The sequence below is a fragment of the Leptidea sinapis genome, chromosome 22, assembly GCF_905404315.1.
Source record: "Leptidea sinapis chromosome 22, ilLepSina1.1, whole genome shotgun sequence".
NCBI lineage: Eukaryota > Metazoa > Arthropoda > Insecta > Lepidoptera > Pieridae > Leptidea > Leptidea sinapis.
The window spans coordinates 13351387-13368741 of NC_066286.1; the positions used below are offsets into that span (position 1 = coordinate 13351387).

General features: G+C 40.3%; 1 protein-coding gene across 2 annotated transcripts in view; it reads right to left on the minus strand.

Annotated features, from left to right (window-relative positions):
• Positions 1 to 17355, minus strand: part of LOC126970857 (WD repeat domain phosphoinositide-interacting protein 4-like) — a 38714-nt gene that overhangs the window by 8450 nt on the left and 12909 nt on the right. For both annotated transcript variants that reach the window (XM_050817006.1, XM_050817005.1), the window contains exons 4-6: positions 15768 to 15942; positions 12922 to 13133; positions 6885 to 7128 (exon numbers count right to left, since the gene is read on the minus strand). In XM_050817006.1, the coding sequence (XP_050672963.1) occupies positions 6885 to 7128; positions 12922 to 13133; positions 15768 to 15942 (631 nt within the window). The remainder of the gene's footprint in view (positions 1 to 6884; positions 7129 to 12921; positions 13134 to 15767; positions 15943 to 17355) is intronic.

The window sequence follows — 17355 nt, forward strand, 5'->3', positions numbered from 1 at the left end:
ACGTTTGTCTAAAATCCCCTGATAGTAGCAATAAAGCATCTCCCATTAGTTTTGTATTTTTCCGAAGATCCTGTAATGTTCTATCCAGCGCTTCCAGTGATTTTCGATGAGCCATCGTGCACTCATCCCATATTATAAGTTTGCATCATATTAAAATTTGGCAACGTACAGAAAATTTTGTGATATTACAGACTGGGAATTCTTGTTCAGCTACATTTAATGGCAAATTTAGTGCAGAATGTGCCGTTTTTCCACCTTCCATTAATGTCGCGGCAATTCCAGAGGATGCCAATGCTAATGCTATTTCATTTTTCACCCGAATTGTAGCTAGGACCAAATTAATGAGGAAAATCTTTCCAGTACCTCCGGGTGCATCTAAAAAGATTATTCCTCCTGCATTCGTCTCAATACGATTTATTATTGTGTTATATACTATTCGTTGTGTTCGTGTTAATTTTGGTTCATTTTCTTCAATGTAACGTTGCAATTCATCTTTATTATAATTAAGTTCTTTTGATAATTAGATCTTTAGATAATTTCTAAAATTCTTTAGATAATCAGAATTAGTCACGCTTAATTCGTTTCTTTTAGGAGATTGCACTCCGAGAGTAACTAAAGTTTGATTACATATTGCAAAACATCGATCTTCTAAAATTATCAAAGCTTCATTATAAATATTATCGTTGAATGTAATATTCATATCTTGATTTTCTCTACGTAGTCTTGCTAGAATATCATCACTCATACTATCACGATATTTCAGCCATAGTCTATTCGGATTTGAAGGATTACACGATGTTAGAATTATAGCAAAGAGTTCTCGCAGTTGATTCGCTGTTGCTGTTTCTGCTGCCTCTTTCATTGCCTGCTCCCATTGATTATCATTTTCTAATAAACCACGACGCTGGCATGCTTCACGATACATTTCGCAAATGTAACCATCTACTGTTCGAAGATCTTCAAAAGAAGTTGGTCCACGTACTTCATGAAGTAGTAGACGTAAATAGAAACATTCAGCATTCTTTGGATGTACCGTATATACTCGACCAATAGCTTTATCTTTAAAGACACCTTTAAATCCTTCAACCGAAACTCCTTTCTTTCGTCGATTAAATACTTTTCGCGATGAGTCCCATGTGTAATAACTGGGAACATCTCCATAAAGAAGAGTTCTAGCAAACAGATCACTTCGACACAATTCGAAAAATGCAGTTAACGTAGTATTAACAGGTTGGTTTGCAACTTTTTGTGCTGCTTGATTAGTAAAATATACCCGTTGCCCATTCTCAAGGTGAACTGCTAAGTGAAAAACAGCTGGATCCCTGCCATGAATCGGAAACCCCAATATACGCCGAGCTGCCTCATTACTATTTATATATCGTCCCATTTGATAACTTAAAATTTCATCATATCTATTTTCATTTGTAATTTCAAAGACAGCCATATCACTTCCTTTGTTAATATAGTTACACACATATTTAATTGACTGAACTGAACTGCAATATACTACATTTATATGTGCATTAAACATTTTCGATAATAACGGATTATAAGGGACAACCCATCGATTATCAATTTCGATTTCTTCACCCCGTACTCTAATGTTTGCTGTAAATCCTCCTTCACTCGGTGGTCGACGTCGGTATTGCGGATATCCATCATCTCCCGTTTGCGTCTCACTCAAAAATGATCTTGGATATCGTTTTGAGCATTTATTATCTTTTATACAGGGTGATTGCATATTAAGTGCCCCGCAAGGTCCATGTATCATTTGTTTCACGATTATTTCATATAGAACAGGATCTTCAACCGGATTTGGGAATTCTGCTTTAATAACGTTTTCGATTTGATTTGAGTGAATTTTTTCTTTCAGCCAAATTAAATTGCGTGAGTGTGGCAACCCTCTCTTTTGCCACTCAATGGAGAACATCCAGCTATTAACATTTCCGAAAATACAACTCTTCACAATTGCATTAATGAATTTTACTTGTTTCTGTTTAAACACGCGCGCAATTAAATCATGTCTGTCATGTGACTTTTGTCCAAATTGTAACTCATCTTTAATTTCCTTCCATGACGAATTGCACGTAAACGTTATGAATAAGTCAGGACGACCATATTTTCTCACATACGCCATTGCGTCTTGTGCACATTGAAGCATATGCCTAGGGCTACCAATGAATGTAGAAGGCAAAATTACTAATCGTCCCAAATTTTCAACATCCCATGAATATATTCATCCGTTCGTAATTTATTTTGATTTAGACGAATAAATAACAATCTTTCTGCTTCTATTTTTGCTTGCATATCAACAATAAACTGTAAAAACAATTTCCGACAATTGAGTATATGATTGTATATATTCACTCTGTCCATTATCCGATATGCGTAAAATTCCTTGGAAGAAACTTTTTTGTTTGTAGGGCTATTTGTTTGTGGATCAACATGCTGAATATTAAAATGGTAACCGTCTTCACCATGACAAAATATTAGTGGATACTGTAAGGCATGTCATACATGTGATTAGTTTCAGCGATGCGTTCCAACTTATTACTTCTTCGTTGTACCACAATATCCCTATAACTACTTTCATTGTCCACCATAACTACGGCTATTTCATTTACTTGAGGTGCATTAAATCGTCTTTCGTGTTCGCCAATTAGCTTTTTATCTGCCCGAATTATTATTTTATAATTATCCGAAACCATTTTTTCCATCGCAGTCTTAAATATCTTTATCAACTCATTATTTTCATGTAGAAAGCGCTGTAAATGAAGAATTATATCTCGACGCAATTCTGTAAAATTTGAAAGCCTTTCATCCAGTTCGTCTTCTTCATTTCCTACAAAGTAAATTTATAAAAACTTCGGAGTATTATTTGGGAGTGACAATAATGATCCAATTTTATGATATACTTGTCCCTGTATTTTAAATACTGGATTAAATCCTTTTTCTTCAATTACTGCAGTTGCTCCAAATGAAGTCATTTGAAAGCATGCATTGTAATTTCTAATTTGTTGTAAGAATTCTTTAGAATTTTGTGTTTCTCCTTTCATATATTCTAGAAATTCCGGTGGCAGTGATTTTAACTCTGGTAATTTAATTTTGCCACTTGAACAGCATATACTTTGCGTTTCTCCTTTGAATTTTTTAGCTTCACAAAATTTGCATACTTCATTCATTCTTCCGATCACTATACTTGAATGTTCAAAATAATTTCTAGTAGGATTATAATGAAACGCCTCTTGTTCAAGACTGTATTTTTCCCGACGTTTTTGACGAACAGAATATACAGTTGTTTTAGAAACTTGAGCCTCCATTTGTTCATTTAGTCGAAGATCACGCATTCTTATTGCATTTTGTATTCTTCTATCATCTGCCTGTTCATTTGTCTTTCTTTTTCTTTGCAATCTTTTTCTGATTCTTATTCTTATTCTTTAGAATCATTAAGCTGCTCTTCAGTCTGATTATTTCGACTTTGATGATAATTTTCTCGGAGTAATGTGAGACGTTGTTCTCTTTCGTCTGTAGTTTCATTTCTCCGTGACATTTTTTGCCTTTTCGATACAATTCGAGAACGTGAGAATACGCATTTACGTTTCGGCATCGTTAGTAATATTTTAATTTTTTTTTTCACCTTTTTCACACTGCACTAAAATAAAAAAACTAAAAAAAAAAAGAAACAATATTGTGTATTACATTGCACGTTAAAACTTTTGATTCTTCACTTTAAAAAACACTATACGCTGTTATTTATGATTATTTAATTTTTAATATTTATTTTTTCGTTATACAATTCTTATAAAAAATCGACTGAAGCACGGGTTTGACATTTCGGCTTATATAGTCGCAAAAATTATCCCCACTACCGACCAAATTTTCCGGATTGTTCTAATAATTTCGACTTTTAAGTATCTCAAGAAATTTTAAAAGTTTCTAGAACGATCCAGCATATTTCTAATCTATCAAAAAGTTGAGATACATTTTGGAGCTTTCTAGATCATTGGAGGAAATTCCAGAACATTCTATATTGATCAGAAAATAAGCATACAATCTAGAACATTCTTAATCGTTCAAAACCGTGGCATATAAATCATTTCTAAAACATTCTGGAATATTCTAGATCATTCTAGAAATTTCTAGGTGATTCTAGAATTTTTTCGAACATTTCAAATATATTTGATCAATCAGAGCCTTGGAATACATTCCAAAGATATCCAAATTATTCTTGGATGTTCTAGATTATTCGATAAATTTCTAGATCATTCTAGAATTTTCTAAATCATTTTTATTCAATCAGAATCTAAACGTAGATTTTAGAACTCTTTATATAATTCTAGAATTTTCCAGATCATTCTAGACATTTCTGGATCATTCTAGAATTTTCTAGAACATTCTCATTCGATTAGAATCTAAATGTAGATTTTAGAACTTCCCAGATCATTTTAGAATTTTCTAGAACATTCTTATTTAATCAGAATCTAAACGTAGATTTTAGAACTCCCTACATCATTCCAGAATTTCCCAGATCATTCTAAACATTTCTGGATCATTCTAGAATTTTTTAGAACATTCTCATTCGATCAGAATCTAAGCGTCGATTTTAGAACTTCCCATATCATTTTAGAACTTCCCAGATCATTTTGGAATTTTCTAGATCATTCTAGAATTTTCTAGATCATTCTAGAATTTTCTAGAACATTTTCGATCGATCAGAACATTGGTATACATATTAAAGCTTTCTAGAACATTCCAGAAATTTCCTGAACAATCCAGACCATTTTAGATCAATAATAGTCACATTTTCAAAGTTAACATCTTTCAACCCCCGTATCTTTTACACCCTTATAATTATCGACTTGCAACCACCATAGTGCACAATGGGAACCTTGTACCTATTGCCACATACAAACACCATTGGTCTGCGATGCGTAGTTTTGGCTGCAAGGTGAAATATACACACACCTCCAATTTTATATATATATAATAGATAATATAACTTCACACACCAAAAAAGAGAAAACGAGCAAAACCAGTCGTAGGCATCGATAGCTTTGATGCCGATGCCATCCGAAGACATGTGTACGGCTACTATTTACGGCAGGAGTATCTAACAAGAAAAACGTTAGTGCAATCACTGAAGGAAGCTGGATTATTCTTCGGTGGGGAAAGTTCTTTAACGAAGATTTTGAAGACCATTGGATTTCGATACAAACAATGTTACAAAAGCAAAATATTGATGGAAAGATTTGATATCGTGATGGCAATATATAGTTTTTTACGGCAAGGGAAAGAAATTGAAAATTGGCAAAATGTTGTGTTTTAGGATGAAACATAGCTTATGTTAACCATACTGTAAACCGTTCTTGGACCGATGACACTGCAGCATCTACGTCCAAAGTTCCTGTTGGAAAAGGATCCCGACTTATAATTATAATATATAATAATTATACGACTTATTATTTGTCACGCCGTCTGGTTGTTTATGAATGAAGAAAAGTTTACTGAATGGTTTACCTCAATGTTGTGTGGCCTCCCTGAACCATCTATTATAATTATGGACAACGCCCCATACCACTCGATGCAATTTGACAAGCCACCTGCCCAATCCCAAAATAAAAGCTGACATCGTCGCATGGCTTCAAAAATGGCGTAGATGCAAACATAAATATGTTAAAAGCGGAATTAGTACGTCTTTTAAAAAAAAACAAACCAACCAAGATCCGATACGTCATTGACGAAATAGCGTTAGAACATGGGCACAGAGTTATATGGTTACCGCCTTACCATTGTGAATATAATGCAATTGAGTTGATGTGGGCTCAAATTAAGGGATATGCTGCAAGACGCAATACAGAACCCCCATTTACCACAACAAAAATGCTAAAAATATTAGAAGAAGCTTGTGAACATGTGACTAAAGGAGACTGGGAAAAGGTTGTGAATAGAACTGTTAAATTAATAAGGGAAGATTATGAAAGAGATGTGAAAATAGATAATATTTTAGAAAACGGACTTATAATTTATGTAGGTGATGATAGCAGTAACGACAGTGAAAATAGCAGTATTGATGAATCTGATTAAATCTGGCCTTTTGTTACACCTTTTTTGGTCTCTTTTTGTATTCATATGTTTCTTATGTGCATATAAAGTATGTATATTCATTTTCATTCCAATATTCAGATCGTTCAAATATATTGAGTAAACATTTATATTTTTGTTTTATAAAACCTTTTTAATCAGGTACTACTTGCAGCAACTAATAGATTTGATTTTATTTTTTTCCAGAATAAATTGACATTTCACATCAATATTATAATATGTCAAAACGGCCATCATAGCGTGCCGCTAGTATAGTGCAATTTCGAAACAAGTACGAAACTCAGCGATAGTATAAAATTAACAAACCGCTTCGTTTATGTTCTATGTTGTGAAATGGAACTAGTATCACTTTACTTGCTTTGAAAGATGGAAACATATTTTACATGAGTTATTCAAAATATCTCTCTCGAGTAAAGTTCGCACCACCCACTTTTGATTTTTTCCATCATAAAAATCTACTCACTAAACCATACACTTAAATAACAATTAAACTGTATACTATTTACAAATTCTATGTACGATATAAACTCAAAAGGGCGGCAACACAACACTGAACACCAACATGAATGACGTTTGACTAGTGATAGTTTAACCAATGTGACGTGTGATACATTCGTGAGTAGTTACGCGAAACAATTTTGTGAAATTGACAAAAGATACAACTTATAGGTTCCGATTAATATTATTGGAAAGTAACTATTCAACGCTTTACATGGTGACCGACGCATATTAGTTAAAGCTAAAGTTATTCCCTTAAACAACACATATTAGTCGGCAGTTACCTGCAGAAAGTATTCGAAATCAGTCCGATGACAGTTTCTATCGGCCGAGAACGTGAACTTGTGGAACGTGCCGTCCTCACAGACCACGACGGCGCTGCAGTCGTCGGCCAACGAGCACACGGCGCGCGCGGCCGGCCCGGCGGCCGCACACAGGCGCGCGCAGGCGCCGCGTGCGGCCCACACGTGCAGCGTGCCCTTGTCCGACACGCAGCTCACCAGCGACCCGGCCCAGTTGAAGCTGATGCTGTAACCGACACGCAACTACCGCTCACTGACCATACCTTGCGAACTAATTGCAGCTTCCGGCCTTTAGCGAGGAACTAAATTATGCGAAATCTAATAAAAATATATCATATTGAACGTTTGCAAAGCGTACAAATAAAATATAAAGATGTGGGGCGTCTCTTATCATTCAAATAAAACCTAAGTTTAATGAGGTATCACTAAGTATGATAAAAGGCAATTATTTTTCTCAAAACTGATTCCTTTAGAATTCTTTTTGATTTCATTACTAATATACTAAATACTACTACCGCTTCGGAAACAAATGGCGCTCTGAGAGAGAAGAAGTGGCGCAAGAGACTCTCCCAGCATTCCTTTTTTGAGCTCTTTTTAATAAAAAAACTCTTTTGCAGAGCAAACATTATATCAATGCCAGCAGCATGACCCCACAGTATAATACTGGACGTCATGATGCTGTGAAAATAACTGAAGTACACTAATCTAGCGGTCGCAACCTTCGTTTACTCTCTAATCTTTCTACCGGCGTATACCGCAGAGCTGAGTCTATCTGCTATTTGTACAATATGTGGACCCCACTGACGCTTTTTATCTAAAGTGATACCCAAGAAGACAGTAGTGTCCACAAGTTCCAATATCTGGTCATTTATAAGTACGTTGATTTGTTCCTCCGCTGTGTTTGTATTGTTTACCTCGTCATCAATATCTGCACGTTGCTTCACTTAAAAAATAAGTGAAGTATGATCAGCAAACAATACAATCTCATGGCCATCATCTACCACAAACGGTAAACGGTATATATAAGAAACAAGAAAGGACTGAGAATAGAACCCTGCGGAACACCTATTCCTACAGGTTTATCCGAAGACCTTTTGCCATCTACATCGACTATCTGAACTCTTTCGCTTAAATATGATATATTTTCTTTTTGACAGTTCACGCTTATAAATTACCTCTTTCTTCTTTTTGGTCCAATCTGGTCCAGTTTTGACAATGGCATGAGTATCGTTAATTATCTCTTAAGAATTGAAGAGTTCCTTTACTTTGTTATGGATCCCATACTCAGAACCTTATCAAACTACCCTTGAAGTTTATCCTTTCCAATAAAAAATTAAATGAAAAATATCAAGACTACCTAAAAGTCAGTCAAATTATTACGACAATATAATGTGTAGTTACAATTATTGCTATTTTATTCGTTGTATGCGGTCAAATGGAAGAAGCTTGTACTGGGGAGCGGGGGCATGCATTAGTTCTCACACTTTGTAAACTTTAAAAAAAATCACAGTAGTGAAATAATTAACTATTACTTTTTTTACAAAACTCGTTTATTATTTAGTGATTTATTTAAATATGACATACGAAAATCACATTAGAACAAAACTTGGCTAAAATTTATTTTGTTAAATACTTATTATAAACAATAATGTTACAATAAAAAATATTAAAAAAATTTAATTGATTCTATCAAATCAAGTGATGGCAATCAAATTAAACATAGTTTGTCATAAAATAATTGTGTTGTTATGATTGATCATTGCTCTTTTAATAAAGTACTAAATTCATTTTTATATCGATTAAAAGCAGTTAGTACCTTATGATGGAATTCAATAACCCTCTATAATATTATTGAGTGATTTTTTTCAGCTCTCCCTTCTCTAGCTTAGCTAGCGCTTCTTAAGCTCAGGAATGAAACGCGGGATGGGATAAGTGCAACGGGGGATAACGCGCGGGGTGGGCTGCTTCAACCGGCCGACTCGCTCGTTAGTCGGTCACTTAATAAGAAGAATAAGATATTTTTCGGTAGAGTTTGTGATGAAATGAAACTAAATCTAACAAAACTAAAAATTGCCACAAATAGATTACATCTTTATCTCCAATTAGCGGGAAATTTTTGCTTTGAAATTTTGATATTTTATGTCGTAAAAACGATTATCCGTTACCTCTTCACACAAAATTGATGAAATGGGGCTTCATTCAGGATCAGTTTTCTGCTACTACTTACATAATTTTGTCTCTTAAAAATTAAGTATACTTAATCCCGTGTTTTTGAAAATATTATATCTGCTTTCCTAAGCAGAATTTCAAGATGGCGCCTATGAAATTCACCAACTTCTCATCATGGGTGTCATTTTCATGGTTTTTGGGGTCAAAAATAACGATTATCGTGTCAAAATCGAAATCCATGATGGCGCCTATGAAATCTACAAAATTTTCTTCATGGGTGTTATTTACATCGTCAAAATTAGAATTCATTCATAAACTTAAATTATATTATAAAAGGCCTGGTCTAACAATATCCCACATGCTACATTAATTCTTCATTCCCTAAATATAGAAATATTTACGTTTCGACTTTTCACCCACAATATTTACAAAACAAATTCCGTTACCAATCTAATTAAAAAATCTCAAAATTTGATCTAAAATTGAATCTAATGACACGCTACATACAAAAAAAATTTCACCCCTATTTAACCACAACAAGCTCTACCCTCCTTAACAATTATTACCTCCATATTATGTCAAGAAGAGTTATTTCAATAGATATTGTAATCATAAGGTTATAAGCTTTTTCATTTCGTATATCTTCCTTAATCCCGCATTATTTTCAAAAGACCAAAGGAAATGTCATGTATCAAACCTGAATCTATCTTTCGAAGACCTATCCAACGATACCCCTCAAGGTAAATCTCCAGAATTTTTTTCAACTCCACGTTTAGGGGAGGTGTCCTTTGGGGGGAAGCTACGTCCAAAGCACCAGACAACACAAAAAATGGCGCGCGTACAAAGTACACATGTCAGAAGTGAAACTTATTTGTGAAAACAATTTTTTTAATCTCGTTTATATTAATAATTATCCTAATCTGTTCTCTAAACCAATTGATTTTTGTCAATATTAGAAGTTATTAGATGTTTTACTAATTATTATTACTCATTAAACCTGCACGATACAAAGCTAGTAGAGAAGATGTTCTACATACTCGCGGCCGCGAGCCAAACCTTCATGATACAACGCTAGTAGTGAAGTTGTTTTACTTCATAGCGGTACCGTCTGCTTCATGCTACATTCGAATTTTCTAACTCTATCTCAATCAGACTCAATCTCCCTCCCCTCTTCTTGGATAAAAACGTCCTTCATTTTCGTGACACTTTATTCCATTTCATACGTAAAAAATTTACGCTCATGCGGGCAAAGAAGTTTCACTTCAAAAATGATCCCAAAATCGTTCTCTGAACCCTCGAGAACCTCGGATACGATACCCATATCGTTGAAATCATAATATTTGCGCGGTGGCTATCTTGGATTTCAAAAATGATCCCAAAATCGTTCTCTGCACCCTCGAGAACCTCGGATACGATATCCATATCGTTGAAATCATAATTTTTCGGCGCGGCCATCTTGGATTTCAAAAATTATCCCAAAATCGTTCTCTGCACCCTCGATAACCTCGGATACGATACCCATATTGCTGAAATCATATTTTTGCGCGGCGGCCATCTTGGATTTCAAAAAAGATCGCAAAATCGTTCTCTGCACCCTCAAGAACCTCGAATATGATACCCACATTGTTGAAATCATAATTTTGCGCGGCGGCCATCTTGGATTTAAAAAATGATTCCAAAATCGTTCTCTGCACCCTCGATAACCTCGGATACGATACCTATATTGCTGAAATCATAATTTTTCACGGCGGCCATCTTGAATTAAAAAAAAAACTGCGTTTACTGCACACGTCGTTATGCGAATAATTGCTATCTAAAGTTCTAATATTTAACTACTAAACGAATACATCAACCAATTATAAAAAATACATAGGTATTAAAAAAAAACAAAATTCAAACTTGCTAAAGTATCAAATTCATTTGATTCCCGCAACTAACTTAAGTACGTGTATGTGTTTGAGCGGTGTCAGTGTAGTGGTGCGATTCGATACCTCTCTGTTTTGAGAACGCGTCCTTAATCACTCAATTAAGTTGTACCAGAAAGCTGAAACTATATGGAACGAATCTGCGGAATTTTGCATAATCATTTGGGGATGTGGGGAAAATGGGGATATTTATGCCGCATTGCTGACAAAAGTGCGTGAAGTGGTGACCTGTGTTATTTTTAAAGTGAAATGAAGTGCAGATATTGTTGACGAGGTAAACAATGCACTCTCAAAGATAGTGCGTTGGTTTGACTCGAATAATCTGCACTTAAACGGTAAAAACACCAAGTGTTTACGGTTCATTACACCAAACACGGCGAAGCTACAAACCAACGTACTTATAAATGACCAGAAATTGGAACTTGTGGACACTACGGTCTTCTTGGGTATCACGTTAAATAAATAGCTTCAGTGGGGTCCACATATTGCCCAACTAGCAGATAGACTCAGCTCTGCGTCATATGCTGTTAGAAAGATTAGAGAGTACACTAATGTTGCGACCGCTAGATTAGTGCACTTCAGTTATTCTCACGGCATCATGACGTACGGTATTTTACTGTGGGGTCATTCTGCTGACATTGATAAAGTGTTTGCTCTGGAAATGAGAGCTGTTCGTGCTATATATCAGCTTGGTTATAGACAGTCTCTCAAAGAAAAAATTAATGAAATAAATATTATGACTGTTCATTGTCAGTACATTTATGAAAACTTAATAAACGTTCACAAAAATCGTCACTTTTTTGCTCTTAATAGTGATTTTCATTATTATAACACTAGAAATAAGGGATTGCTTGTAATTAATTCTAGTAGGCTTCATAAGATACATAATAGCTTTAAGGGTAAATGTATACACTTTTATAATAAAGTCCCAGCCACTGTTTAGGCATTATCTATAAATAAATTTAAATATTTTATAAAAAATGGCTCTGTCGTAAATCTTATTACTCCACAGCTGAATATCTAAGTGATCGGACAGCCTGGGACTAGATTATGATTATTTTATAGCAATAGCAATGAAAGAATTGTATATTTTTATTAAAAAGAGCGCAAAAAAAAAGAATGCTGGAAGAGTTTCTTGCGAAGCTTCTTCTAGGGAGAAGGGCCTTCTTCTGAGGGCAGAGCGCCATTTGTTTCCGAAGCGGTAGTGTGTGTGCATCTGGTATATTAGAAATGACATCAAAAAGAATTCTAAATGAATCAATTTTGAGAAAATAAATGCCTTTTATGCTTTTGATGAATCTGTTCACTCAGCGCGAGTTGCAATGCGTGCGCTAGATTAAACACGGCTTAAAGAAATTAACCACCCACCTAGCCCCCAGTAATTATTTTCTAATGTAAGAAAAGACCTCCGAGGTTGAAGATTTCCGAGTGACGAAGAGATGAAGACGGCATTTTCAAGTTGACGAGCATTTTCAAGGCAAAGACGGCGAATATTTATTCACCGGGCTAAAAGCACTTTATGGAAAATGTAAGAAATGTATTGAAGGAGAGGAGGACTTCATAGAAAAATATTTTTTAAACATTTTAACACCATTTTGAATACCTTAGGCTAAAATATTTCAGCCGCCCTTAGTTACGTTGTAACGATATTTTCGACACCTCCAACATACATTGCTATGCAGTTGACAGTACTGGTGATGCCGTATACACGGGCCATGCAGGTCTCTCTTGGGAAATTGTCGACCAATGCCAGATAAAACTTGTGTCTTCCATCGAGTCCTCTCTTGAGAAGGTCGCGGAATGGGGTAAAATGAACCATGTCTAATTTGACTTGTTGATATTGTAAGCTTGCAAAGGTGTACCGTTTGCTGGTAAATAGCGAGATTGAAAGCTGATGATATTGTAGGAGGACGGGCGTCACTCACCAGTACACGTCCGCATAGTCCGAGCCTCTCCTCAGTTCGTGTAGCAGGGCTTTACTAGCCGTGTCCCACAGCCGGATGATGGTTCCTCGCTCCGAGGCCGTCGCCAGCTTGGCACCATTCGAGGACAGGCTGATGCAGACGAGCTCTGTCTGGTGACACCCTAACACCGCCGGTGAACTTGATTGAGCCCCTTTGACTGAACGAGTCACGTCCTGCAACGAATGATCCGGGTCCATGTAAAGTAAACACAAGCAACATTATTACATTGTCAAATAGAGCCGACACAGAACACCGATGTATACAATGTTAACATGATAATCCCAGGTCATCTTTATAGCAGCCGGATGACGACCACTGGTGGACCAAAAGGCCTCCCCCAAAGATGTCCAAGATGATCTGTACTGCGCTGGGACTAGAAGATTTCACAAAGCTTCCCGAATGATCCGAGTTGGATCCGACGAGTGCCTAGCTGGATTGTTTGTCCAAGGTAGATAGATGTACTCTTCAACAATTTCGAGAGTACAATTCCCAACTGTTACGGGAGAAGGTGCGACATGGATATTAGACATAATCTCCGACTTGTCCATGTTCATTTTGAGACCTACTCTATTGGGAAACTGTATTGAGGCAATCGAGCATATAGCTTAAGTCTTCTTTGGTCTCAGCCATGATTACGACATCGTCTGCGAATCGAATGTGAGTAATCGCCGTTGAGATTGTTGCCCAGCCCGTTATAATCTTCTGGACTTAAAGACATCTTCTAACGCAACGGTGAACATCTTGGGCGATATGCCATCACCTTGTGTAACTCTCTCTTGTCTTCGAGAACTGATCTCGGAGACGGGCCGATTTGAGGGCGTCTATATAAAGCACTTCAATGCCACGATATACCGATAATTAATTTATCAAATAATGGACATCGCATATTATTTGGAATTCAAATAAGTAAATCTCAATTCCAATCCTGATTTATCCCGCGAATAAACAATGTCTTACGGGAATCATCGAGAGCAAAATAAAAAACAATAAACCTCTTGACTTTTGCCTCTCAATATATTGTTGCTAATATATATTTGCTAGAAACTGCCATAATCATAATGTGAACACCAGGAACAAACATAAACTAATAATGCCTAATACTCGGCTAACTCGAGTTAGTGAGTCATTTGTGGGGCGTTTTATATTTACAACAAGATCCCAGCAAATGGTGAAAACAAATGTATTAGTAGTATAAAAAGAAGCCCGCCGAATTCCTTGCGCCCGTTTTTCTCAGGTCTGAGGCATACCCTTTCGAATGGGTAACTGTCAATACTTGATTATATCCCTTAACAAAAATATTTGAATTAGAACTAAAGTTAGACGAACAAGTACGAACCAAGAGCTGTAAGGAGTGCGGCGGTGCGCCGGCGCCGCCAGCAGGTGCAGCGCGGCGGGGTCTGCGGCCAGCGACGTATTGTAATAGGAACCAGCAGCTGCAAGGAGCCGCGGCGGTGCGCCGGCGCCGCCAGCAGGTGCGGCGCGGCGGGGTCTGCGGCCAGCGACGTATTGTAATACGAACCAGCAGCTGCAAGGAGCCGCGGCGGTGCGCCGGCGCCGCCAGCAGGTGCGGCGCGGCGGGGTCTGCGGCCAGCGACGTATTGTAATACGAACCAGCAGCTGCAAGGAGCCGCGGCGGTGCGCCGGCGGGGTCTGCGGCCAGCGACGTATTGTAATACGAACCAGCAGCTGCAAGGAGCCGCGGCGGTGCGCCGGCGCCGCCAGCAGGTGCGGCGCGGCGGGGTCTGCGGCCAGCGACGTATTGTAATACGAACCAGCAGCTGCAAGGAGCCGCGGCGGTGCGCCGGCGGGGTCTGCGGCCAGCGACGTATTGTAATACGAACCAGCAGCTGCAAGGAGCCGCGGCGGTGCGCCGGCGGGGTCTGCGGCCAGCGACGTATTGTAATACGAACCAGCAGCTGCAAGGAGCCGCGGCGGTGCGCCGGCGGGGTCTGCGGCCAGCGACGTATTGTAATACGAACCAGCAGCTGCAAGGAGCCGCGGCGGTGCGCCGGCGCCGCCAGCAGGTGCGGCGCGGCGGGGTCTGCGGCCAGCGACGTATTGTAATACGAACCAGCAGCTGCAAGGAGCCGCGGCGGTGCGCCGGCGGGGTCTGCGGCCAGCGACGTATTGTAATACGAACCAGCAGCTGCAAGGAGCCGCGGCGGTGCGCCGGCGCCGCCAGCAGGTGCGGCGCGGCGGGGTCTGCGGCCAGCGACGTATTGTAATACGAACCAGCAGCTGCAAGGAGCCGCGGCGGTGCGCCGGCGGGGTCTGCGGCCAGCGACGTATTGTAATACGAACCAGCAGCTGCAAGGAGCCGCGGCGGTGCGCCGGCGCCGCCAGCAGGTGCGGCGCGGCGGGGTCTGCGGCCAGCGACGTATTGTAATACGAACCAGCAGCTGCAAGGAGCCGCGGCGGTGCGCCGGCGGGGTCTGCGGCCAGCGACGTATTGTAATACGAACCAGCAGCTGCAAGGAGCCGCGGCGGTGCGCCGGCGCCGCCAGCAGATGCGGCGCGGCGGGGTCTGCGGCCAGCGACGTATTGTAATACGAACCAGCAGCTGCAAGGAGCCGCGGCGGTGCGCCGGCGGGGTCTGCGGCCAGCGACGTATTGTAATACGAACCAGCAGCTGCAAGGAGCCGCGGCGGTGCGCCGGCGCCGCGAGCAGGTGCGGCGCGGCGGGGTCTGCGGCCAGCGACGTATTGTAATACGAACCAGCAGCTGCAAGGAGCCGCGGCGGTGCGCCGGCGCCGCCAGCAGGTGCGGCGCGGCGGGGTCTGCGGCCAGCGACGTATTGTAATACGAACCAGCAGCTGCAAGGAGCCGCGGCGGTGCGCCGGCGCCGCCAGCAGGTGCGGCGCGGCGGGGTCTGCGGCCAGCGCGCACAGCGGCCGGGCGGCGGGCGGCGTGCGGACCAGCGCCACGCGGGCCAGCGACGGCAGCGCCAGCACCTGCACCGACGACGTCACCACCACCGCCACCCTGCGACACACACCGGTCATACATCATGCATGCATAGAAAAAATACCACAGATATAGAGGCACAACCGAATTAAGCCAGCACGCTCTCCCACTTACAGCCAACGTGAAATAACGGATTTGCCACTGTGATTTGTTAGATCTATGGGCTATCCGGAGGCATCCCACCGACCCCCCTTGACTGCTCGTCGGCGGTACCAGACTTAGTAGTCGTAGAAAATTAGTCCCTGTCAGTCGGACCTGTACCTAATAGTGGATGCCCAGACTGTTTCACGTATTCTACAGGGGGCAAACGTGTGCTGACTCGGGGCAAACAGAGCAAGAGGCTCAACCCAACCTTCTCCACATTCGCTGTGGACTTTTGCAACATCAGGGGGGCCACACTCAAATTTAAATTCCGTGTCCCCTTCCACCTGAAGACGGCGAACCCGACACTCCTCATTTTGACCACGACACATATATATTCTCTCTGGCTGATACACCTTACCTCCCACCTACCTATCTCACTACTGATACCCCTTACCTCTCCCACCTACCTATCCCACGTACCTATAATCTGAAACACTCCTTTATACCACGGACTGTCATGTGCGTTTACGTCAGGGAGAATGTATGTTCTCGACGCCTGAGTATCCTTGAAAGACAGGACCTATCCGTTATCTGGTTGCGCGTAGTGTGCGACGACCATCCGCAAATCCGATCCTCGAGCACATCAAAACGGCTGCAGATTCATTGTTGGAATCACCCACACCGAAAAATAAAATATTAAATAAAAATCGATCACCGATCATACGGGGACATATGTTCACGACTTCGCTTTAGCATTTGTCCTGACACAACTGATTATTACGCCGACGCGAATCCGAGTCGTATAAGATCATACACCTTCACTGTTGGACCCTATGTTGACCTCATATCCAGACTGCTACCTAGTTCCATTAACCAAGATGGGTTCGTCGAACCACTGCCTGATTCGGAGCACCGTCCCTGATCATGTGCCTAACCCGACCCCGCCTTTTAAGTTGCTGCCGCGAGTGTCACTATAGGTCAGCAGAGTGGGATAAGATGCAGTAATTTATGCATCCTTTATATCGCTCGATGATCCAAACGCCGAGAGAATTGGCGAGAGATTTGTACGCCGCCCCTCGAGAACTTGTGTGTTCTGTTCTCTCGCTAAGGCTGTCCCAGGAAATTTCTGCCAGCCTGTCACTCCACCACTGAACAGGAACGATGACTCGCGGGCCCATGACGAAGGAGAAACCTGATCTCCTGGGCTCCCTCTTCAAGTCCAACTAGACTGGATAACTTATTTCTATAACGCTTTTCACCTTGGCTTTTAGTTTCGAAATTCATAAATCGAGCGGGCCCGATGGCGTTCCCCCGGAATTAGAATTAGCGCTGCCTTACCCTTACTCC